The following is a 24,573-nucleotide window of genomic DNA, read 5'->3' on the forward strand; positions in this document are numbered from 1 at the left end:
AGTTACCACAGCTATTATCTTAGCAGTCACCAAAGAAAAGGGACAAGAGAGAAATCTTGGCATCCAATGAAATGCTGAAGGGCTCCCAGCCAGATGAGAGGATATGCAGAGTGGAAAAAAGAGAAGGCCACAAAGTTAGTCAGCAAGGAAAAAGAGAGGGGAAAATATGAAGATGGCTCTTCCCATTCGCCTGTTAGGCAAATGTTCCCAAGGTGACTTTATTCCCCTGAACCTGTCTGTTGTAGTGTACTGGGGTCAGAGGAGTGCCCCTTGGCACAGTGAGTCAATGATGCTCTGGTATGGAAGGGACCTTTGTTCCTGAAGAAGCTCATTCCAGAGTCACACCTGTCACGGGCACCCTCGTGTCATCCCCTGGGTGTGTCTGCACGGCCAAATGAAGGGGTGATTGTGTCACACGCTAGTGTGCTTTCTAACTTCCCCTACTGACCCCGCAACATTAACATCACAGTATCGTGGGCATTAGCACACACTAGCAACCGTTGTCTGGAGCACTTGTCCTCTAGCCATACCACCACCTCCTCGCTGCTGTCATTGCTTGTTCTGCCGAGTACGTTGCAGTCCCACTTTCCTGTTCCTGTGTCAGACTCACCCTTTAGGTGCAGACTGTGGCTGGATAGCAAAGAGGAAGGGGATATAAATTCAACATCAAACCTAGGACACACTTTAATGGGCAAGGTAGAGAGAGTTCACAACTCCTGGGTTCTTCATCCAGCTTGGTCCTTCACACGTGGGACTGGGAGAGTTGTTTGCCTTCATCACACCAGTTATTTCTTTTGTCACAGGGAGGCAGTAAGAAGCAGCAAACATTTTCCCGGTGCCTTAGCTAACGCTACTGTGATCTTACAGAATAGGGTTGTAATTGGAAGGACAAGCCCACCCTTTGCCATCTGGCCACATCTCAGCTTTGCAGAAGCAACGAAGGATTTCTCCAGGCCTTAGGACTGTCTTCAAATCTTGGCCTTAGTGAAGTCAAGGACAAAGCTCCCACTGACTGGAGTAAACCCTATGACTTGGGACTGGGACCTGGTTGTTGTCTCTCCCATGAGAAAGGAGTCCTCTCCGCGCAGCAAAGAGGACACCTCCTGAGGGCCACTTACAGGAGGTAATAGATGATTGTCATCATCAAGAAAATACATTTGCTGACAGTACAGCGCATGAGGAGTCAGCCAGGAGGGGATTTTGGGGCTTGGCAGTTTCTCATTGTAGGCAAGTTTCGTATGAGGGAGGCCCATGGTCATAAGCCACCAGAGCTAATGGCTTCGTAGCTCACTCAGACTGGAATCTGCACTCAACCGTGGACCCAAGTTTTGTCACTGATCTTAGCTCCCATTAAAAGCCTTTCTGAGCTTTGTCCACAAAACCGCAGCATGGCTTGGAAGTGGAAGCCCTGTCCTCCAGGCATGTTGGAGCTGATTCCCCGCTCCCACAGCAGTGTGAGTGCCAACTCTGCTGCAAGGACTTGTTTTCTCAGCACCAGAAGTGAGAGAAGAATCGGGCCTGTGATACCAATCGGGTGTAGCTATGGTGTAGCATAGCAGAGTAAAGACCTGCTCTTGCAAACGTCGTTGTACACGATCCGTCTTCTCTCATGCATATGTTCCCCGGCCCAGTTACAGGACTGCAGAAAGTAGCCCACCCCAAACTCTGTCCCCACACTGGGGTAGCTTTGTGATTATAATTGAATCTGAAAGGGGGCTACAACCCTTATACCCCACCTTTTCAAGTCAGTGAACCCCGGCACTGTTTCGATGCAGTATCTGGCTCCAGGCAGGGGAGAAATGTCATTTTATCAGCTGCTGTGGCTGAAAACTACTTTCAGAGCAATAATTTCCAAAGGAGGCTGAGTAATTACTTCACTCAGATAAGCAGGGGAACATTGTGTAAAAATGTGTACATAGTAAGAGTCAAGTGCTTAAAGCAAGGGAATTTAAAGTTGTCAGCAATGAGGGAAATAGCACTTTTTTAGATTAAAAAAACACCCATAAAAAATTCCTGGCTTCCAGCCTAGTCCGTGCTGTTTCTTGCCCTGCTTCCACTTGTGCATTTTTCCTTCTGGGATGGAGTCACAGTTGTTTTCAATGTGTGGCTTAACATGCACATCTTGACTTAGAGCCACAAACGGCCAAATCCTCAGTGGCTGGAGGGTTGTGTAGCAACATGGAGCTCCGTTGAGCTCGGCCAGTTTACACCAGCCAAATGTCTGGCTGCGTTTCCTGAAGTGCTCATGAAAGCAGCTCCTGAATCAGCCTGTTCCTTGTAGGCAATGATTTGGACATGGAGCTAAGGTTGTAGGCTTCCAGTGCTGCCCTGTGCACTTTCTGGACCACAAGAGTTTTATTCCATAATGTTCAAAGGCTGTAAATCAGGAAGCGGGGGAGAAAAAGTGTGGGATACTTCCCATATAACACAGCCATGCCACCTTAACTCTGCCCCCGAGGGGACAGCAACAGGAGCTGGGAGTGTGTAACAGCACTTTATCCTCCCTGCTATGCCTGACAGTCTCCTGTGCCAAGCAAAGCCGCAACAGACAGCAGTACTGCCAGAGCCCACATGCTTTGCCCAGTACCATTGATCAAGGAGCGCGTGGTGCTGGTTGACACACAGCCTTCTGCATGCAAAGGTAAATGACTGCAGTCTTCTTGGATGACTCCTCTGGGACCAGCGAAGGCAAAGATCAGGCTGACTGGCATGGGGCTTTCTGCAGGGCAATCTGGGCATTTTAGAGCATTGAAATATCTTGGAGTAGAAACAACGGTTCCCTGATTAACTGCTTGGCACTGCCCCATAGAGGTGCTGAACACCCTGCCCTTTCTATCCCGGGAATGTGAGAGTTAGCGATGAGGGACACATCCAGTGATGTGGTGCTGGTACGACCTCTATGCTGCCTTCCCCTTCCCACTGGGGGAGTTGTGCTGGGCTTCAGGCCGGGGTAGGAGATAACCCTCCGATTGCAGACAAGGCTCCAGAGTCTGCTGTGCTCTGCCTGCCCGGAAAAGGGGCCCCACACAGAAACCAGCAGAGATACCAGCTGCCCTCACATGGTCCCAGCTGGGTGAGCAACCCATGGGATCAAGAAAGAAGGGCAGACTTCATGGCAATGCCTTCCAGTAAATGTCAGCAGAAGTGGTGCTGGCTCCTACCCTGGGGGTCTTTAAGAGGAGGCTGGACGTCTACCTGGCTGGGGTCATTTGAGCCCGGGCAGGGGGTCGGACTTGACGATCTACAAGGTCCCTTCCGACCCGACTTCAATGAATCTATAAGTGCCAACTGTAATGACTTTGCCCGGTAAGAACAGCCAAACAATGGCAATAGCTTTGGATACTATGGAAAGGAAAGGCACTATAGCCAGTCACTAATCCTCCCTCCCCATTCTTGCCGTATCACCTGATACCCAGCTGTGTAGAGTTTAAAGGCAGAAGAAAACAATATTCAGCTCTTGCTAAAGAATAACCCATCAGCTCTTGTAATAACTCATATTACGGTAGTGCCAGAGGTACCAGCTGAGATTGAGGCTCCATTGTGCTAGGCACTGTACAAACTGTCCCTGACCCTAAATGCCCAGGGTGGAGAAGATAGACAGGGGATGACGGGGAGGAAAAATCATTGTCCTCATGTTCCAGAGCAGTGAACTGACCAGCCCAAAATCACACAGAGCCAGGAGCTGAGCCCGTAGCTCTTGAGCATCAGTCCCTGCTATTTCCAGCCAACGTGAGACAACTAAGGCTGCGGCTTTTCTTTCCTTCCTAGGACTGAGTTCGCACTGATCAAAGCTAATTCCAGCACCTCGATTCTCATCGTGTCGGGTGAATTCCTTCACACACTACTGCCTGCCTGTCCCTGCCCTCAAAAGAGCCTGTGGCTGCAGTTTGACCTGAAAGCCTAAGACACGCATTTCAGTTGAATACAGAAAGTGCCTCATCAGCTTCACTGCACAGCAGCAGGGTTTATATTTTCCCGGTGCTTGAAATACCCTCCCAGCCCCACAGAGCAGTCCATCTCTCACCTGCCCTCACAGAGCTCATCTCACAAGCCAGATGGAGAGCAGGAGCCCTGAGTTCATTCCTGTTAATGCTTTCGGCAGCCAGGTCACAGCAAGAAGTGTGATGAGAATTCATTTTGAAAATCGATGCGGCCATCAATCGAGTGCCTTCCCGTGGGGAAAGGGTAGGCTTTTACTGGAGTGGGCGAGTCAGTCCTGCCTCCCCCTTTTGTTGGGTGTCTTTGTAATAATGGATGTAGCCATGGGCTAATTCATCCTTCTTTAAATGACCGTTCATTTTTTAGTGCACCCTCCAGCTTCTGCAGCTCCAGCTGATTTTGAAAAGCAGCACATTACTTTGGTGAAGCAGCAGTGACAGTCCAGTTCAGTGATTCTCAGCCAGGGTGTCTCAGTGCCATAAGCTGCCGCACAATATTAGCGCTGTTAGGTGTACAAATGCCTGCACATGATTCACAAGATCAACCCAGAGATATCAAATAGGAAGCCATCATGCCAAGGCCATGCTGATCGGTTTTAGGTCTTGCAGAGTTCTTTGCAACAGAAGAATTGCTTTAATAATTTTCCACAGTCAAAAAACAAATGAAAGCTAAGAGCTGGCATTTTCCAAGGGGGAGCTGGAGTCTAACAAGGGGCAGTCCGAGTCTAGAAAGTTGAAAACCACTGATCTAGTTAGATTCCAAAGTGCATCGTTTGCATTGCTGCCATGCCACAGACATGATAGGAAAGGGCTAATGCTGGCTGGCAGGTAGAAATGACAGCCCAGGGGGACAGCTTATAATACAGCCACTAGTGGCTAGGCCTGAGCAGGGGTAATCCTGATGGCAATAGTAAAGACTTGTCACAGGCCTCCAGATGTAGGTAGATGTGGAACTGGGGACTTGTCTGCACTATCTGTCAGTGCCACCAGAAGTGACAACAAGACAGCAGCCAAACTGGCAGAATATGTGGAAATCCATGCATTTCTGGGCTCCGTTCAGAGCTGTGCATGAAGTGCACGGTGGGAGGACACCAGCTGTGGAGGTCACTACAGCAGCTGGCAGAAAGGGCAGGAGTATCTACGTGTGCCTTCTTCCAGTTGCCAGGAGGAGACAGAAGCCTTGTTCCACTCTGCAGAAAAGGGGGTCCCCCACTGCAGAGGCACTCTGGGTGTGAATGCACTGTAAACCAGGCCTTTTGCTCGCACGCAGACATCTCAGAAGAGGTGCAGCACCACAGAAGTCAAAGTGCTGATGGAGATCTTGGCTTATAAGTTATAACAGCAAGACACATCTCTAGGTATAGAAAAAGGCATATAGTTGAGATGCTCCTCCCCCTTCCAGTAGTCTGCTGCTCATTTAGGTTGATGTGAAAGAGCCGCAGAGCAGGCATAGCGTCCAGTTGGGAAATACCTCCGCAAAGGCACCGCCTCTCCAATAGCCCGAGAAAAAGGAGAAGATGGTTCTAGGATGTGGCCAAAGCTCAACTGTGCTCTGCCTTTGTAAAGTCCCAGGAGAGCTAAGCAAGTATGCAGCTAGCCAGATCTCAGCAAGCACTAGATAGTGGAGGCACAGTTGCTTTCCCTCTGCCTGTGCCCTGGGGCAGTCACCAGTGCAGCCATGACTCTAGCTCATCGATTTGAGGTTCTTGGGGCAGGGACCATGTATACAGGGCCTGAGTATAATGCGACTTGCATCCCAAGCATGACCTCTGGGTATTACAACACCATCAATATTTAATAAGATGAAAGTTCTGTCAGAGGACTCTGAAGCAAGTGTCCATACGCATGAAAAGTGCTGGAAGGACTTTAGTGTCTGTGGAAAGAAGGCAAGGCTTGGATTTTTAAGTTCTCAGCCCACACCATTAATGGCAATTTTAAATATTGATCCTGTCTTTGTTTAGCACAAACCAAACAATAAAGTAAAGCCACACTCATTGGCTTTTATTAATGCTTTTCTTTTGTCTTAATAGAAATTTGAAGTACAATGAGGAAAAATATATAACAGCAGTGAGAGAACAGCAAACAGATCGATTTCATATCTTGACACAATTTAGGAGACTGTGAGAAATTGCCTTCTACCAGGCCGTTCTTTGTTCTGAGCTACATTTCTTCTGTCTGCTGGGCATGTCAGAAAAAGAGAGGTTTTGCTCTTGATTGCACCATTATAAGTCCAGAGTAATGATGTTGGTTTCAGTGTTCAGAGATCAGATCTGGGCCCAAGCTTCAGTAGATTCAGGGAACCTAATAGAAGACAACTGAGAGAAAAGCTGCAAATCTATAAAACAGGGTTTGTCCTTTCAGGGAGTCACAGGAGTAATAGGACCGCGAGAATGACAGCCTTTCACTCACATCTTCCGGTTTCTGGAGTCCTAGTTCAGGACGTTTCCAGGTGAGGAGGAGCAAAGCTTGTCTGTCCATAGCTGAAGGTCAAACATAAAGGTTTGGAGAAGGCATTTACTAATAAACGTGGAGGGAGATAACGGGGTATAGACTGATCGAAATCTCAGTTTGAGCCAGGACAAATTCAACCCTCAGCCCCGCTACTGTTTGTCATCACACATGAGCTCAGAATTTCCCTGAACAAGTTTTCTCCTTAAATAAGAGCTTGCCTCATGCCGTGCTCATGGAAGCCAGGCAAAATTTAATTTGAGTGCCGTAGCCCTCAGATTGTGTTAATTATTTCCCTGTTTGGCTGGCAGGGCACACAATGAGAGTGAGACAGCCCAGAGAGCTGGGGAGGAAGGAGAGGGAGGGCTTAGATGTGTTGAACGCTGGGAGGGTTGTTGGTTGTAGCCATGTTGATCTAAGGGCATAAGCAGGCAAGGTTGTTTAGGTAGATGTGATATCTTTTATTACTCAGTTGGTCTAATTAAAAAAGGTATCTTTTATACTCAGTTGGTCTAGCAAAAGATATCACATCTACCCAAAGAACCTTGAATGCTGGGAAATCTTCACCTCCAAGACAAAATTTTATTATCTGCTGGGCAGAGCACATTTTATTTTAGATGGTGGGGAGAAAATGCAGATGGCAGGGAGAGCATCCGACTGCCCCCCTGCAAACCCACAAAATGGGAAAAATCTATCAGGAATGGGTTTTTTGCAGGCAGTTTCAAGGGATTTTGCAGTTGCACTGGATCCACCCAGCGAGTGAACTCTGTATGTACTGAGAAGGATCTCGCAGTGCATTTATCAAAGGCAAAGCTTCCACAGCCCTGCCTCCCCTCGCACCCTGAAGTGGCACAATGCTGCAAAGGTGTGATTATAGCACATGCTAAGTTAATCTATTTAGCACTAGTAACTATAGGAACAAAGCAGGTCTTGCACACAGGCTAGCAACCTGCTTGAAGGCTCTCCTGTGTATGGGGGCCCTCATTCAGCTGATTTGAACTACCAAAGCAGCACAAAGAGGAGAGTCAAGTAGTCAGGATTGGGACCTCAGTCTTCTTACCTAATGGCCTTATGTAACTCCCATTGGGAGTCAGGTACCCTCAGCACTTTGCAAATGCCATGAAACACCTACATAGCTCCCGAAATCTGTCCCTAAGCATCTAACACTCTTCTAGGTACTGTAGACCTAATAAAAATACCAACCTACCAGGATTTTGATCTCATGGGTTGCTTTCCCAGGGCAAGGGCTAGCCCTGTTATTTCTGTGACATTTATTTGTGAGACCTATTTGTAGCTTGGCAGGCAGCTTGCTTGCTTCTGAAATGCTGACCCATGTGCAATAAGTCCCTGAGCAAAGTCCACCCCCTGGTGTACAACTGTCCACTTCCCAAAGCCAGTTGGCACCAGCCTGCCCTACGGAGCAGGACAGTTCGGGGTGAATGGATGTAGAAGCTGAATTATCCCTCCTCTCAAAATCGAGCAGCAGCAGTTAGCTTCTGGAGCCACTTCCCCAGGGCGAGGGGGATTTACTCACAGCTCTTGGCAAACAGAAGTAAAGAGCTCGATGCAGAAACAACGGGGCGAGGGTCTTGCAGTATGGAGGAGGCCAGACCAGAAGACCATCGTTGGTGCTAAAATCATGTCCCTCCATGCAGTCCATGTGTAGGAGACCCTCAAGCTGCTTGTGCTCTTCACCTCCCAGCTTGGTGGGGATTGATTGGTGTCTCTGAGACTGCACCCCCCCCATTCGTTTTCCATCAGTAACAAACGAGTTAAAGTCATGAAACAAGTGCCTTCAGTGCCATGCGATGATGGTTTTATACATGCCCTGATTACAGGCATGGCACAGCAGCTCTGGAACCACTCTCCCAAAGCCTGGCTCAGCTTTGCCAGTATATTCTACAGCTTATTTTTTATGGGGTTTACAGCTTGGCTGTAAAAATTCATGCCCGGTTCAAGCTCTTGGAGTACATTTAGCAGTGCGCTGGAATGTCAGCACTATTATTCTCACTCCCTAGGGGTGTGTTAGACAGAAACAGCACAAAGTGTTTGAAAAGGCTTTTACTCCTTCGGCCCCAGAGAGGGCAATGCCTATAGCAATGAGGAAATGAGATGTAGAGTTAGGCCTTGAATCCACTCCCACTTTTATACAGGTGTAAATCAAGAATAGCACAAAACTAATGAGAGAGGAGGCTCAGGAGCCTGGGAGGCTTTACTGTCTCTAATTCATTTTGTGGCCTGGGGTAAGTAAATGCTTTTAACACTCCATGCCTCAATTTACCCACCTGTAAATTGGACATAGCAATCACTCCTGACAAAGATGTTGTAAGTCTTACTATGCTATGCTACCTCTAAAGCATCCAGGAGTTTTTTTGGATGATCAGTGCTACAGAAACACAGACCATTACTAAGAAGGCCCCATTTGTAAACTTTCCTATGCCAGAGAGAGATGTGGGGGGCTGGTGTGCAGCTTTGCATCTGGTGTAGTCATTTATACCCCTGCAAAGAAAGGGGTGTGCAATGCTGTGTTCTGGTGTGGTAAGACCATGGAAGCTTTGAGCACTGGTGGCAATGATTACAAAGGCACCAGGCAGCTGAGAATTGACTTCTCCGACTTCAGTGAAGTTACTCTTGACCTTCACAGGAGCTAGTAGAGGAGCATTTATCTCCCCTTCCCGTGAGGTGCTGAAAACCACCTGCAAGGCAACTTCCCTCCCCTCAGCCTTCACTTAATTGGATCAGGCTCCTGGACAGTTTACTTCATGGCCACTCAGTTCCTTCTACAACTAGTAACCTGTTCCCCTGGAACAAGGGTTGGCTTATCTCTGTGCCATTAGACACATTTTATGGTTTATGAAGGCATTCATAACCATGCTTACAAGGAGGAAAGCATGCAGGGAGGTCATCTATGTGTCTTTGAAAGCAGGAACCTTCCTCTGTGTGTGTGTGTGTGTGTGTGTGTGTGTGTGTGTGTGTGCATGTGCATGCGTGCATGCACATGTGTGCATGGGAATATGGTAGCCTTCTATGTAATTGTGTCACCTTCTACCGATGCCTGGGTGCTTTGGTGAGGAATCGAAAGGAAAAGGCGAAGGAAAGTGTTGGTGTGAATCACAAGTGCTTTGGAAAGGCACAAATCACCAGCCTTAAGTCTTGGATTTTGCCACACTCTGGGTAACCACCAGGAACATAGAGCTGGTAGGTTGGCAGAGCTGGCTTGGCAGGGGAGTAGGCTGGTCTGGTCTGGTGGTCAGAGTCCCTGTGTGTGGGGTGGGGTAGCCTGAGTTCAAGCACTGGCTCAATCCTCAGCCCATTGTGCAGTGTTGTCCAGCAGCTCTCTGCATCTCACTGTCCTCACTGAGGAGCGGGGACCTACATTTGTCTGATGCTTGTAGAGCTACAAAGCACTATGAATATAATGATAACCCACCTCCTGTTCTTCCCCTGTGCAGACACCCTGCGAAACATCCCCATGAGCCATGGGCCTCGCTCCTCCCCGGCGGAGCTGAACGGAAGCAATCATCGCCTGCTTCGAGAGCGGAAGTCCTTGGCACCCTCCCACTCAAGTCAACCTACCTTATTTACGTTTGACGCGCCCGCCAACCCCATCCAGACCACCCTGTCGGCCAGCGCCCCACAAGACTATCTATTTCTCCACCAGTGCATGAGCAGAAAGTCAGAAAACACCAGGTACGGGGGGGGGGCGCTGTATCTCACCAGGATTGCCATTCGACTCCCGGGCCGCCCACCGGGCATCGTGGGTTCTGTGTCTAGCCCTGCCACTGGTTGTCTGGCCTTGGGCAGGTCACTTAAGCTGACACATCTTCCACTGACCTGGGTGGGATTTGTTCTTGAATCAGGGCAGAAGAGCATCCCCAGTGCCTCAGGGATGTAGGCAGCTGAGGGGAAGGAACAGTAATGAATGCTTTGGGCTCTCTCTAATGTGCCTTCTGGTAGTTGTGAAGTGGTTTGACCTGTGGCATAACGTAGAGCAGCCTCGGGGCTAATATACATTATGTCCACAGCTAGGGATGGCCAGATTGCGGCTGCCCTGTGGCCAATCCCTCTCACCCTCTCATCATGCCTCCTTTGCTGGAGGGCCTCTGTTCGCTTGGAAGTCACCCCAGACTAGTGATATCAGTTCTAGTTTTAACCTTTTTATGAGCCTGTCCTGCCAAGACAACCGCCCGTCTTCCATTTACATAGAAGAGTGGATTTGGTAGCAGATCAGTCTGACCCGGTTCAGGCACGTCAGACAGTGACTGTGCAAACCTGCCTGCGTCCAGACCCTGCTCTGATTGTGGTTATCCGTCATACCCAGTGCAGTTTTTAGAGGAAGAAGGGTATACTTCCCCCACCTGCCCCAGCTGCCAGGCTTGCTTTGACAAGGGAAGAGCTGGCTTGAATGAGTGTGAGCAATGAGGAGGGGATGACAGAGAGGAAGGGTCAAAACGTATGGGATTTTTCCAGTCTCCACAGATCCTTCCTGCTGCAGCCGACTTTCACTACCAGTAAAAACACTCGCTGTCAGAATCAAGCTGCCAGACCAAGGGCTGAGGATCCACTTGCTCTCCTCCTTTGTCAAAGGACCCCTATTTTTAGTGCCACCTTGTGACAGTTTTTGCAAATAGCACCTTTGTCCCTACACACTGCTGGAGCCACTTGTGCTCCTTAAAACTGTCACCTCACTGGCCCAGCACAACACATGTAGAAGTTACACAGCTGTGAAGCTTCTAACTCCCTTGTGTAGCTCACTGCAGTGGAAAACGTTAGTGGGAAAATATTATTTCCCCCTCATACCTCTGTCACTAATGCAACAACAGCAAGGTCTGGATGCAGGCAGGTCTGCACAGTCACTGTCTGAAGTGCCTGAACAGGTTGAGACTGATCTGCTGCCAAATCTGCCATTCCATGTCAATGGAAGACGGGGGTTGTCTTGGCCAGATGATGTCTGTAAATAAGTTAGAGATGTATTCACACACAAAAAAAACTATCTTGAAAGAAAGCTAAGGATTCAAAAAAGGGTTTGGAAGCACCAGAATTAATGTCACACACCCCTTTGTGCATACACATTGCTATGCAGCCTTGAATGACGTGATTGCGTACTGCTGTTCCACCAGACCCCCACCCTACTCAGCGCATGAGAACAGCGGGGTTCACCTCAGCACTTGATTTCATCCACATGTTAAAATTGGCCCCATGCCTTCCTTACCATGCACTGCTCCCTGCAGAAAGCATTGCCGATATTAACTTGTGCGTGAGCTTTTCCTCATGAGGTGGATACACAACTGGTTGGATCATCATGTTCAATGAGTAGCCATCAGTGATTCAATGTCTAGTTGGGAGGAGATATCAAGTAGGTTCCTCAGGGGGCTGTCTTGGGTCTGATATTATCTAACATCTTCATTAAGGACATGGACAACGGGGTTTGAATGCACCCCTAGCAAATGTGTAGATGACACCAAATTAGGTGGATTTACAGATACACTGGGTGGTAGGGCTAGGATCCAGAATGACCTAGATAAACTGGAGACATGGTCTGAGATCAATCAGATAACACGTGCAAACACGAACAAGTGAAAAGTTCTGCACTTGGGATGGAACAATTTCATGCACAAATACAGACTAGAGAATGACTGGCCAGGCTGCACTATTGCAGAGAAGGACCTGTCAGCTACATGGACCATAAGCTGAATATGAGCCAATAGAGTGTTTTTGTTGCAAAAAATGCCAACAAAATCCTGGGTTGTATTAACAGGAGAGTCACTTGCAAATCAAAGGAAATGATTCTTCCCCTCTGTTCAGCCCTGTTGAGGCCTCCCCTGGAGTATCATGTTAAGCTCCACACTTCAAAAAAGATGTGGACAAATTGAAAGAGTCCAGTGGAGAGTGACAAAAATGATTAGGGACCTGGTAAGCAAGACTTGTGAGGAAAGGCTGAAAGAGCTAAGGTTATTTAGTCTGGAGAAGACTGGGTAGGGATTTGATAACAGTCTTCAAATCCCTGAAGGACAATTATAAAAAGGATGGAGATGGACTTTTCTCTGGGGCTATAGGGGGCAGGACTAGGAACAACGGCTTCCAGCTTCAGCAGAGGAAATTTAGGCTGGAGATTAAGGGGAACTTTCTGATTATGAAGGTAGCCAAGCATTGGAGTAGGTGGCCTACAGAAACTGTGGAATCTCCTTCCCTGGAAATATTCAAGAACAGGTTATTCAGACACTGGGATGGTTTAGTCAAGGATGATCCTGTCTTGAGCAAAGGGTTGGACTAGAAGACCTTGTGAGGTCCCTTTCAGCCCTACTTTCCTCTTGTTCTCTGACTGCTGTACCTGAATACTTCCCATTTCGTTTAGGATACGAGGAGCTACTTTTATTCCCATTTTATAGGCAGGGAACCAGAGGCAGAGAGAGCAAGAGTTTGGTCAGAAGCCTCCATTAAGTTTAGGTGCCCAATTTGTGATACCTGTTGCCTGAAAATTTTGCTTTGTATTATCATTTCCCCCTTTTTGGCTTAGAGTGTGTGGGCAGTACAGGGAACCCTGGAGCCAGGACAAGCCCCCAGGCTGCAAGGAAATCCAGAGGAAAGAGGTGCTGAGTAGAAGAGAACAGGGCTGAACACATGTCATGAAAGGGGACCTAACAGCCATGAAATGAGCTGCTGGGTATGCACTGCTTGCAAAGCCCAACCCAGAGTCTTCTGCAAGTTGGAATTTTTACTTGCAGTCTCTGTCCATCTCAGCCCTGTTGTGTTTGCAGCATGCAGTTCTGTGCATGGTATCTCATATGGCAATCAGAGCTGTGCAGGAGAAAATCCACAAATGCTAATTCCCAAAGCACTAACACTTAACATGAGGATCCCTGGGGCTTTTGGCAAGAGTGTGGTAGATAAAGATGCCCGGGCATCTCATAGTTCCTAAGGCCAGAAGGCACCATTATGGTTTCTTCTACTCAGAGCATATGTTTCACAGACCAGGGCATTATACCGCATCATCCCTGTGCTGAGCCCTGTAATGTGGGGTTGTACTGTTTAGCAAAGCACCCCATTCCCAATGGCCCAGGCTGCTGAAATGCCAACTCTTTCTTGTACCTTCTGGGTGTGAGCAGAAACCCATCCCAACATGTGCTTCCCAACGTGTGCTTCTAGCAATCCTTAATGCTGGCCTGGGAGTCTTGCTGTTCCTTAAATAGCTTATTAAGATATAGTGGTATTCATATTATAGTAGTTCTCAGAGGCTGAGCAGTAGTTTGCAAGGGAGATTACCCAGAGATATGGGGCAGAGGGATAAGAGGCATGGGGCAAGACAGAAAGGCTGTAGGACCCTCAGAGAGGAGGGATGAGGCAAATGCACCACAGGCTTTGCTGAAGGAAAGACCAGAGAGTGAAGAGGAGAGTTAGGGGCATCATGAAAGCTAAGGAAGGATAGCTGTTGCCCTTCCAGTGTGCCCTTCATGCCCTGGCAGTCCCGCTGCTTGAATGGAGCCACCAGAAGCACGGGGAGATTTGGGAGTAGTGACTTCTGTTACAGATGTGCAGCTGGCAGAGGCAGGGAGGACGCAGCCTGCGTGCTTTCCATTTGGAACAGCAGGAGCTTGTTTTGGCCTACAGGCATCTCTGAGCATGTACAGGATTGGCACCCATGAGAGGAAGCTCACAGCACTGCTGCTATTGGGTCACCACCCCCCCCCCGCCAGTGGTTACTACTAAAACCGCTGCTGGATCAGAGGGCTTATTAAAGAGAACGTCAGCAGGGGCTCATTAGGGCTACCAACCTGACTGAATCATCCCATTTATCAGTGGGCTTCTCGGGGGGCTCTTGCCTTTCATCTGAGCTGTAGTAATCATGCCTGGCTTCATCCCTTTTAGCAAGTGAGCTGGTGCCAGGAGGACCTGGACTGCAGAACTCTTACGATTCCCTATCCCACAAAACCCCGCCATGTGAGACATTTGCAGGTGGCTCCAGCTGAATGAGCCCCTTCCTTTGTTTGACTTCCATAGTTGTCCTGCCAACATGGTCAGGATCATCCCTTTATGGACAACAGCCCTCAGGGTGCTTGTGGTTGCACAGCAAGGTAGGGGATGAGCTAGGTCTGTGCCTTAGTCTGCAGACAGGCTGCTTCGGAGGACTAAACCACAGCCCTTTCTTCTTTCCTAGGAGTGCAAGTTTCTCCCAGGCTACAAGGTCTTCGTTCTTCATGAGAAGTGACTCAGCTGTTCAAAAGCTCTCGCAGGGCAACGGGCACTGCATGAATGGGGTTGGCAGGCAAGTCCACGGCTTCTACAGCTTGCCGAAGCCAAGCAGACACAACTCTGAGCTCAGGGACAGCGCCTACGACCTCCCGCGGAGCTTTGGCTCCTACACCAAGTCGAGCCTCACCAGCTCTGAAACGGATAACGAGGAGGTTTACACTTTTAAAACCCCCAATAACACCCTGTGCAAGGAGTTTGGGGAGCTCTCTACAGACTCCTATGATATCCCCATGACTCCTCTCTCAGTTTACCAGTACCCGAGGACATTCACACTGGACAAGAACCACAACACGCTGGCTGTAGCCTCCAGTGACTCTCCCGCTGCCCCTCCACCTCGGCCACCTAAACCAGGACAGATGGAGCCCCAGTGGGGCAGCCCTCCACTGCGTCCACAAAATGATGAAAGCATAGGCCTGGTCTCCTTGGCAGCTACCATTCCCAGGAGGAACACATTGCCAGCTGTGGAGAACAGCAGGCTGCTCCGAGGTAAAGCACAACCTTTAGCATGCAGATTGGGAGAGGCAGAGGTGTCTTCTCCCTGGGAACGGGGGTTGGTTGTACAGCCAAGGAGGCTGACTTCATGCCAGTCGAGAGATACTAAGCCAGATCCTCCCAGATCTGCATTGGCATACCTCAGCTGAAATCAGTTCATGCCGGCTGGGCCGCTTGGTTCTACATTTTCACGAGACAGGCCTGTGGCATATTCTGAACAGCGCTGTATTTGGGTGTGTCCAAACCCTTCAGCTGGTTCCTGTCTATTTTTTCGTGTCTTCAGCATCTATAAAACAAGCTTCAGCCTACAAAAACTTGTGCTATACATAGATAGATACACGCATACACACATACGTATATGTGTGCGTGTGTGTGTATATATGTATATATATGTGTATATATATATGTATGTATGTATAGCACAGATTTTTGTGGGCTGAAGTTCACTTCATCAGATGCTGAAGACAGAAAAAAATAGACAAGAACCAGCTGAAGGGTTTGGACACATTCATATGCATATGTGAGTATGTATGTGTGTGTGTGTATACACACACAAGTGTATATGTATGTATGTGTATATATATACAGAAAGAGATGTGTGGGTGTGTGTATATATATATACACACACCCACACATATACACACGCGCGTGCGCGTACACACAAATACATACATTATATATATATATATATACACACACACACATGCGTACATACAAATACATACATTATATATATATATACACACACACACACACACATACACACACATATACATACACTTTGGTAAGTCTGTAACGAGAAGGCAACCCCTGTTACGGTTGCCAAAGCATGGTACACAAAGGCATTTTGCTTGACATGTACGCTTCAGGGTGGGTGTCAGGGAAGGGTCCAGGGCTGTGCTGCCATAACAATGCTTGGGCCCCTTGCAGCTCCCCTACCATCCATCCCTGGCATGGCAGCATCTTGCAAGTTGAGGTTGAAGGTGGTTTTGGCACTCTGCCCAAAAATATTGCCAATCCCTGGTCTATAAGGTGCAAGCCTCCCCTACCTTCTTCCTGTGTATTTAAAAGGATGAGCCAAAACCCTGAATCCCATCACCTCCAGACTCTGGAGACAGTCCATTCTAGATGCAAGTGTTTTTCAAAGCCTACATATTCGCTGCATTCCCTTTTTAATATAAAACACAGCCAAAATTTTCAAAAGCTGCCCCTGCCCACAGCTGCCATGATTTTGGGCAACAGACGTGAAACACCTCCAAGTATTTTGCCATACCCCTGCAATGTGATTTTCACAGCCTCCACCACTCCATCTGGCTTTATCTGGAGCTGTGCTTCTGCAGAACTTCTTGCAAATGAGCAGAGTATATGTCCAGCTGAGTGCACACATGAATGGTTAGCCTCAAGCTGCAGGGGGCTGATTAGTAGAGGAGACTGTAACTTCCCATCCAGGACATCCATTCCAGTCTGAGCTATATCACTTATAGCCAAATGCTGTCTCTTCTTCCAAGTCTTTGCTGCTGACAAGTGACTAAAAGAGCTGCAGGGTACCCGGGCCAAGCTGGCCGAGATACAGTATAAATAATATAATGAGAACATTTGCATGGCTTCAAATCTACTCACCCACCCACCTAAATATCGACATATGTCATTTATGTTGCAGCAATAATCAGGAAAAGTTAAAGTCGAATGATAGAGCCGTTCCCATGATCTGTGCCCGTGGTTCTGTTTCTAAAGGCTGCGTTTGTTAGGGCTGGCTCTGGAGCTAAGGCAATAACTCGAGTGTATTCATGACTGTGTTGCAGCTTCTTCCTGCGAGACTTACGAGTACCCCAAGCATGGGGGCAGCGGCACTGTGCAGTCAGTAGAATCTGTGAATGACGGGTTCAACTCCTACATGGTAAGTTAGTGTCAGCACCATGTGCTCTTCAGTGGCCGCGTCTACACAAGACGCTGACTGTGCAGTTGTTACTGCATAGTCATTTAATACTTACAGACCCAATTACTAAATGACTGCGCAGTAACCGGCATTACTGTGCAGTAGCATCCCCACGCAGCTCCCTGGTGACGCTGACTGCGCAGTAGATCATTACTACTACCCAGTAGTGTTTTGTCGCAGTTGGTGCCCCGTGATGCCGCTGCACAGTAGTAACGAGCTACTGCTCAGTAGTAACGAGCTACTGCTCAGCAAGTATCTTGTGTAGACGCAGCCAGTGTCTTCTGTTCCACAGAGGAGAGGAAACTGCTCCATCTGCTAGCTAGAAGACATACGGCTCAGTGAAATCAATGGGAGCCTTGTCTTTGGTTTCAGTAAAAGCAGGCCTTAGGGTTTGTTGATGTAGAGACGTTTTTTCAGGGAAAGAATAAGCTGTGAATTCAGAGCCCAATCACTATTCCAGGGTAGTTCCCTGACATATGTTTGTCCACATTGGGAACAACCCCAGAGCTGCTACTCTGGAACAGCTGTTTCAGCCAGTATCCCCAGGCAGTCCAGCTCTGAGCCTCTCCATGGAAATTCCTGGCTCAGCCCCTGGTGATGACCAATGCAATGACCACAGCAATTAGCCAGCCTCCCTCCACTCACAACTGAGGGTCAGTTTGGCTCTTTACACAAAGTTTCACTGATGGAAGTGGCAGCTCAGAGTAGCCCACAGAGAGTTGGATGCTCGTTGAAAGCTGAGCCTGGGAAACTTGAGCTGGAAACGCTGCCAGAACAGGATTTTTCATGAGACTTCTAATATTTCCTGCTTCCCTTTGCTGGGAATACCATTACAGTAGCCTCACACTGTATTTCAGGCGCAGCTGAAGCCTGGATGTGCAGCGAAGCTCTTGAAACAGAGTGACCTTTTCTCCTATCTCCCACTCAGCTTGCAGCTATCCTGCATGAATTCCCCCACCCCTGGTTGACTCTACTCTGTTTTTGGAGCTCAGTGAGCCCTTTTGGTAAAGACCTTGGAACCATTTTGGGGCAGTGCAACATAATCACAGCAGAACCGAAGAAGCTCTTTTCTGAGCTTGCAGAGCTCCTAAACATGTGTTCCCGTCATAAGGAAGGGCTTGGGTCTGGAAATTCAGAGTATCTTCTCAGCTCCCAGCACTTGACACCCAAACTGCTGAGCTGCAGGAACTGAGAGAGGCAGCATTACATGTAGAGCCACGGCAGGGAATCTTTGGGTGCCTGTACGTGTGCGGGGAGGCCGCTCCAACATGCTGTAATTACAGCACATCAGATCAGGCTCGAGTCTGCTGGAGTGTGCTAATTAGCACGCTCCAGCCAGCCTCTGCGTCTCATGTATCAGCATCCCCACAGTTCAAAACGATGATGGGGCACTTTAACTAAAGCTCATTCGATGAGCTTTAGTCCAAATACCCCTGCTGCCAGTTTGAAGTATCAGGATAATGATACGCAAGACGCTGCAAGCACTTTCATTAGAGCAACTCTTGGAGCTACTCTAATTAAAGCGCTCTCCCCGCCCCTGGAGCACGTGTGAAAACGCCCTTTAATGCCTCAGAACACAGGTCCATGCTGGATAATGATGACAGGAAGGCTCCTCACCTGCTGTACCTCACTGACTATCCTCTTGACCACTCACACCTTCTGTGTTTTCCAGCAAGCCAAAGTTGCCATGGCTCGCTCCCACAGCACTGACTCAGAGGACAATTATGTCCCAATGAACCCAGGTTCCTCATCCCTGCTCAGCATGGAGAAAACAACTGACAATGCCCAGGGTCTCTACATCCCAATGAGCCCGGGGCCGCATCACTTGGACGTACTGGGACTGTCCTCGACTACCCTCCCAGTACACAAAGGAGGAGCCATTGCCCAGTGTCACAGGCGGCTGAGCGAAATCCAGCCCCCTCCAGTCAACCGCAACCTCAAACCCGACCGGAAAGGTAAGACTGACTGCTCAGATGAAAAGACTAGTGCCATGTCTCCAGGTACCACTATAATAATTAGACCTTTGGTGCTGCCGTAAGCTCTGACTGGTTAATGAATTAGTCATTTAAATTCACCCTTTGATAAGAGACGGTACCTTAGAGCACTGTACACAGTTCCATCTTCTGATGCAGCATCCCCAGGGCAGCTGCTGCCTGTGTGTCTCTAGACCCAATCCTTTGAGGATGAAATGGAGGAACCACTGGCTTTTTCCTTCCCTGGGAACAATGCATTTGAGGTAAGGCAGATGGGGGCTGAGGAAGATCATACTGCTAAGACATTGTTGAGGTGTGGAAGTACCAGGCATTAGACTAAGAAGACCCAAGGGAAGATAGCTAGCTTACAGAAAGGAGAATATGGAAATAAGAACAGAGGTCCTGATCAGTGGTAGGACAGCATGAAGACGGTGAGTTTAAATTGACAGCCAACACTGCATGAGGATATGGCCAAAGAAGGAAAGGGCCGGGTGTTTGTTCTGTGGTCTGTCTTATGCAGAAAGTGAGCCCACATGATTTTCATCTCCCCTCCTTCCCCGGCCTTAACATCTGTGCAGCTCCGAGATGCCAAGTGAGTGATGGTGAAGTTCAAGTGGCAGGTGGTAGCCAGCACCTAAGAGGATGGGAGCTTTGCCTCTGGCTCCGACAGTGCTAACGCCCATTGAGAGAGCACAGGCCTGGCCTTCCAGCTGGGCAACAGGGCATTTGCCGCGGTGCCCACGCTGAGTAGGGCCTTACACATTGGGGCCAGACATGAAAATCCATTTTTTTAAACTCTGAGGCTAAGTCGCATTTGCATGCTTTGTACCTTGATTGGTTTTGGTAAGATACATTTTCACGTTTGAGTGGCAGAAATACACGCTGTGATTCTGCAGTGTTTCATTGCAACTGCACTGATCTGCTGAAGTCACCAATTGTCTGGCCTCCACATTTTACTTCTGCCCAGGGCCCCACAATCTGTGAAGCCAGCCCTGATGAGAAAGACTCTGTTATGACTGTCAGCAATTCCCCTTCCATGTGAAAAGCAGCATTCACCTCTCCCTTGCAGCAATGCAGGGAGCTTTCATAGTAGAAGGCAGATTTCCTGTGAAAATCCTACCTGGGGAAAACGCTCCAGTCAAAGATCATGGCACTTCAGTGGCATGCCGATAAGATTATTTGTGGACTGATGAGATCGATAGAGTGAGGCTTTCGCGGATCCAGTGGGGCATTAGGAGGACTTTAAGCCTTGCTTAATAACAGCACATTTGGACATTTTTAATTAATAGCATTCACCCCCTCAGGCACCCGTCCAGTGCCATTCCCTCTGGAGTCATTGGGAGCTGTGTGTGCGCATTGGACAGAGAAGTCTGTGTTCCTGGCAAGGCCAAGGTGCTGTGTGGGTTGACTGATGTAAGATCTGAAACAAGTTGCTGAAAACAAGCAGCAGATCACCTTCCTGGCTAGGGATGTCATTGCACTCTGTCCTTTTTAACACTTACAGTGATTCTGGTTCTGAACTTGTTCTCTGCTAAATAAAAACCTCTGTGCCATTCTAGCAAAGCCTACGCCTCTGGACTTGAGGAACAACGCTGTCATCGATGAACTTCCCTTCAAGTCTCCAGTCACCAAATCCTGGTCCAGACCAACGTGAGTACATGGGATCTTAATTCCTGTCCTAGGACAAATTCAGGCCACATTTACATCACCTGAGCCAGTCTCCTTGCCTTGCTCAGCTTCCATGTGATGGACTTTAAAAGAAGATGGAAAGCAGTTTCTTTCCCTACTGTTGCTGTTATAGGGATGTGTCTTCTATCTTACAAGGCTTGCATTTGAGTCCAAGCTAGAAATGGGCCTAAGTGGCGATACTCAGATCTGAATCTAAACTTCCCCAAATATTTGAGGAGCTCTGGATTCCAGGTTGTAGGTAGGTCTGTTAGAACAGCCTACATCAGAAGACCCACAAACCTCAGAGATGTTCAGATTTGGATCCCAGCTTTGCTACTCTGTCCTACCTACCATGAGTGTGAACAGGCAAGTCCTGCAAAGTTTGGATCTAAGTCAGACTTTCTCACATCATGGAAGCATTCAGGGCTGAGGCCCCAATCTGGGCTTCATGTTTAGCCTTTTCACTTACAGTGAGACACAGAATAGTATTTATTAGTATTCCAGCTTGGGCTATAACAGTCAGATACCTTGAATATACAGGGAACTACCCAAATTCCATGCCAGCATCCACCATATTGCAAAGTAACCCATTAAATATCCCTTGGAGAGGTTTATCTTTTTCATAATTGCAAACAATCCCAAAAGCCAGGCAGTTTTGGTCCAAACTCAGAGCAGACATGGGCTTCGTAGCCCATATGAGTGAACCCAAACTCAGGTGAACCTGAGGGTAAGTGTGTGATTTCAAACCAAAACATCTGAAACTCCCAGTTTCAGTGCAAAACAGGTGGCACTCAAGGATGGTTGTGATCCCCAGAAGTGAAGTGAAGCTGTGAGGAACTTCAAAAACTGAAGCCTCAAAGCCTCATACCAACTTCCTGTAAGCCAGGTGTCAGCAAAACATGGCCTACAGAGTCACTGGATATAGCCCATGGAGACTGGAGATGAGAGCTTCAGCACCGTGTCAGAGGCGGGGAGGCTCTGCCCATGCTCATGCAGGACCCAAATAGTCAGGAGTTGCCCCAGGGCCAGGCAGTGGGGAGCTGCATCCACACCACAGCTTGTGGGGGAGAAATGGCTGCAGGGGAAAGCAGCAGTGGCAGAAGGGCTGGAACTACCCTGCCTCGGAGCCAAGTGGCGTTGTTGCAGCCCACACCTCTGACAAACTGCCAACTACTGCTGTAAGCCAAAAGCAACAGGATTTACACAACTCCAGTTCTGCTGCTAACTCAGAGCCTAACATCATCTAGTAGGAGAAATCAGCAAGGCTTGGCTCTTATGACCATGCCAATAAATTGGATTGTGTGGAGACCACCCGCAGGGCCTGAGAGCTGTGAGCGTGGGTCACCACACTAGGAAATACGTAGTTCAGAGCGAGGGAGGTTTGACTGACAGTGTGTCCAACCATGCAGAAGCTAATGGTTTTCTCTCCTATCGGCTAATCACATGGCCCTTCCTCTACTGCAAAGCACCCAGTATCTTTTTGGAAGACACGAGCTATCCTACCAGGCTCTGATCACATTATGTTATGCTACATAATTAGATTGGGTTGATTGAAAACAAGATGATGCCTTCAAGGCTTTGTTTTCCAGCAAAATTCAGATAGCCCACTGCACAGTAATCAGAGGCCTGCAGCTGTGATTAGCAAGGAGCTAGTGCAAGCCGACTGCTGTAGCTCCAAGGAGCCTGGCTTAATACACTATGATAAAGGGATTATAATTAAATACTTCCTGTGAGATGAAAGAGTTTATGGAGCCTGGATTCAAGCAATGTGATAGCAGGGTAGCTAAGGATATGTAAAGAAATAGGATGCTATTAACTAGACATGACGCGAAAGTCAGATTTGGAACCCCCAATGCAACGGAGGAGGTTGGCTCGTTTCTGTCCAGACCAAAACCAGCACCTGAACCCCACAGAGTACAGGGAGGTTTTGATTTGGATCCCAGATTTGCTGTCACCCCTGTAGTGAAGGTGAACAGGGAAAGCCTTGTGTCTCTTAGTGACATGTGGAATCCTCTCATTACAGCCAGACTTTCAACTCAGGCTCTTATCAGTACTGCCGCCCTGTCTCCACCCAGAGTATCACCAGCACTGACTCAGGAGACAGCGAGGAGAATTACGTGGCCATGGTAAGCCAAGCCCCCATAGGATGGGCGGTCAGCTGAGACTTTCCACCAAGGCAGTGCTCTATGAATACAAACATAGCTAGGTGGCCTTAATGACACCATGTGACAAATGTTGCACATATACTTATATGGGCCAGTGGGTGGTTGTGTTGAATGTGGTATTCGAAAGTGCTGTTCTGCTAAACCTCTCATTTGCTCTTCAGTTATTATTTATATTTGGGGAGCAGAACAGGCTCTCACCTGCATTCACACAGTTCTCAAGAAGGACCTCCCACCTGTGTGTCCCTCACTTTCCCCTCCACAACATATCCTGGGCCTCTCTAGGCCACAAAGGACCAAGAACTCTGTGATTTTCTTTTGCCCCATGTTGTATTTCACCCATTTTATTTTGGGGAGCATTGTTTTGGTCCTGCTCCCACTCAGAGTGCTGACACTGCCGTTTGTGTTTGAGGCAGGTGTGTAACCTTAGGCATATAAATAGTCCCATTCATATCAGTAGGGTCTCATTGTGATTGCCACAACAGCACAACTCAGGCATGTTACTAGAGAGCTAGGAGTGTAAGTTCAAGTTGGACAGGTACTGAAAGCTGCTACCAGTCAACCCAGTGCAGAGTGTGCACCTGCCCTTCGCTCTGTGGAACAAAAAGTGGCTGAAGGTGAATCTGGTCGTTGACTACAGATACTAGCAAGTCTTAAACTTGGTAACCCAGTGGGCTGAGAACAGTCCTTGGATCCATCTGGAATACCCTTAAAGTCAGGGAGTTTGCTCAGGTGCATGGAGTCAGGCATTTGCTTACAGGATTTGCTGCACTGGACCACAGAACAGCATGTAACTCAACCTGCTGATGGTCCTTGCTCCTCTTTGCAGAGAGGTCCTGCTCTTGCTCATTTAGATTCATAGATTCATAGATTTCATAGACATTAGGGCTGGAAGGGACCTTGGAAGTTCATCGAGTCCAGCTCCCTGCCCCAGGGGCAGGAAGTCAGCTGGGGTCACAGGATCCCAGCAAGATATACGTCCAATTGCCTCTTAAAGGAGTCCAGAGCAGGTGCTTGCACCACCTCTGGAGACAATCTGTTCCAGGCCTTGGGGACTTGGACAGTAAAGGAGTTCTTCCTTATGTCCAGCCTGAAACGGTCTTGCAGAGTTTATAACCATTCGACCTCATCATCCCATGGCGTGCTGTAATGAACAGCTGTTCCCCCAGATCCTGATGTACACCCCTTATATACTTATAGGCTGCCACCAGGTCACCCCTGAGCCTGCACTTTTCCAGGCTGAAGAGTCCCATGGCTGTCAGCCTCTCATCATAAGGCCTATTTTCCTGCCCTCTGATCATGCGCATGGCTCTCCTTTGGACTCTCTCAAGCTTTTCCACATCCTTTTTGAATTGCGGAGCCCAGAATTAGATGCAGTACTCCAGCTGTGACCTCACCAAGGCTGAGTACAGCGGGAGGATGACATCCTGGGATTTGCTGGAGAAGCATCTGGATGCAAGCCAGAGTTTTGCTTGCTTTGCTGGCTGCAACATCACACTGATGGCTCGTATTCATCTCGTGGTCAGTCATGACCCCCAAGTCCCTTTTGGCTATGGTGCTAGCGAGCATAGCACTGCCAAGCCTATATGCATGCTGTGGGTTTTTCTTCCCAAAGTGAAGTACCTTTGCATTTTTCAGAGTTGAAGGCCATCAGGTTTACATCCGCCCATTTTCCAAGCCTGTCAAGGTTGGCCTGAATCATCATC

General features: G+C 48.4%; 1 protein-coding gene across 1 annotated transcript in view; it reads left to right on the top strand.

Annotated features, from left to right (window-relative positions):
- GAB2 (GRB2 associated binding protein 2) overlaps window positions 1-24,573 on the top strand; it is a 153,777-nt gene that overhangs the window by 117,186 nt on the left and 12,018 nt on the right. Inside the window, exons 3-8 of the mRNA XM_090030693.1 lie at window positions 9,839-10,076; window positions 14,542-15,122; window positions 16,931-17,025; window positions 18,737-19,019; window positions 20,597-20,687; window positions 22,729-22,831. Coding sequence (XP_089886819.1) covers window positions 9,839-10,076; window positions 14,542-15,122; window positions 16,931-17,025; window positions 18,737-19,019; window positions 20,597-20,687; window positions 22,729-22,831 — 1,391 coding nt within the window. The remainder of the gene's footprint in view (window positions 1-9,838; window positions 10,077-14,541; window positions 15,123-16,930; window positions 17,026-18,736; window positions 19,020-20,596; window positions 20,688-22,728; window positions 22,832-24,573) is intronic.

The sequence above is a fragment of the Crocodylus siamensis genome, chromosome 1, assembly GCF_052110815.1.
Source record: "Crocodylus siamensis isolate JL-2025a chromosome 1, ASM5211081v1, whole genome shotgun sequence".
Taxonomy (NCBI): Eukaryota; Metazoa; Chordata; order Crocodylia; family Crocodylidae; genus Crocodylus; species Crocodylus siamensis.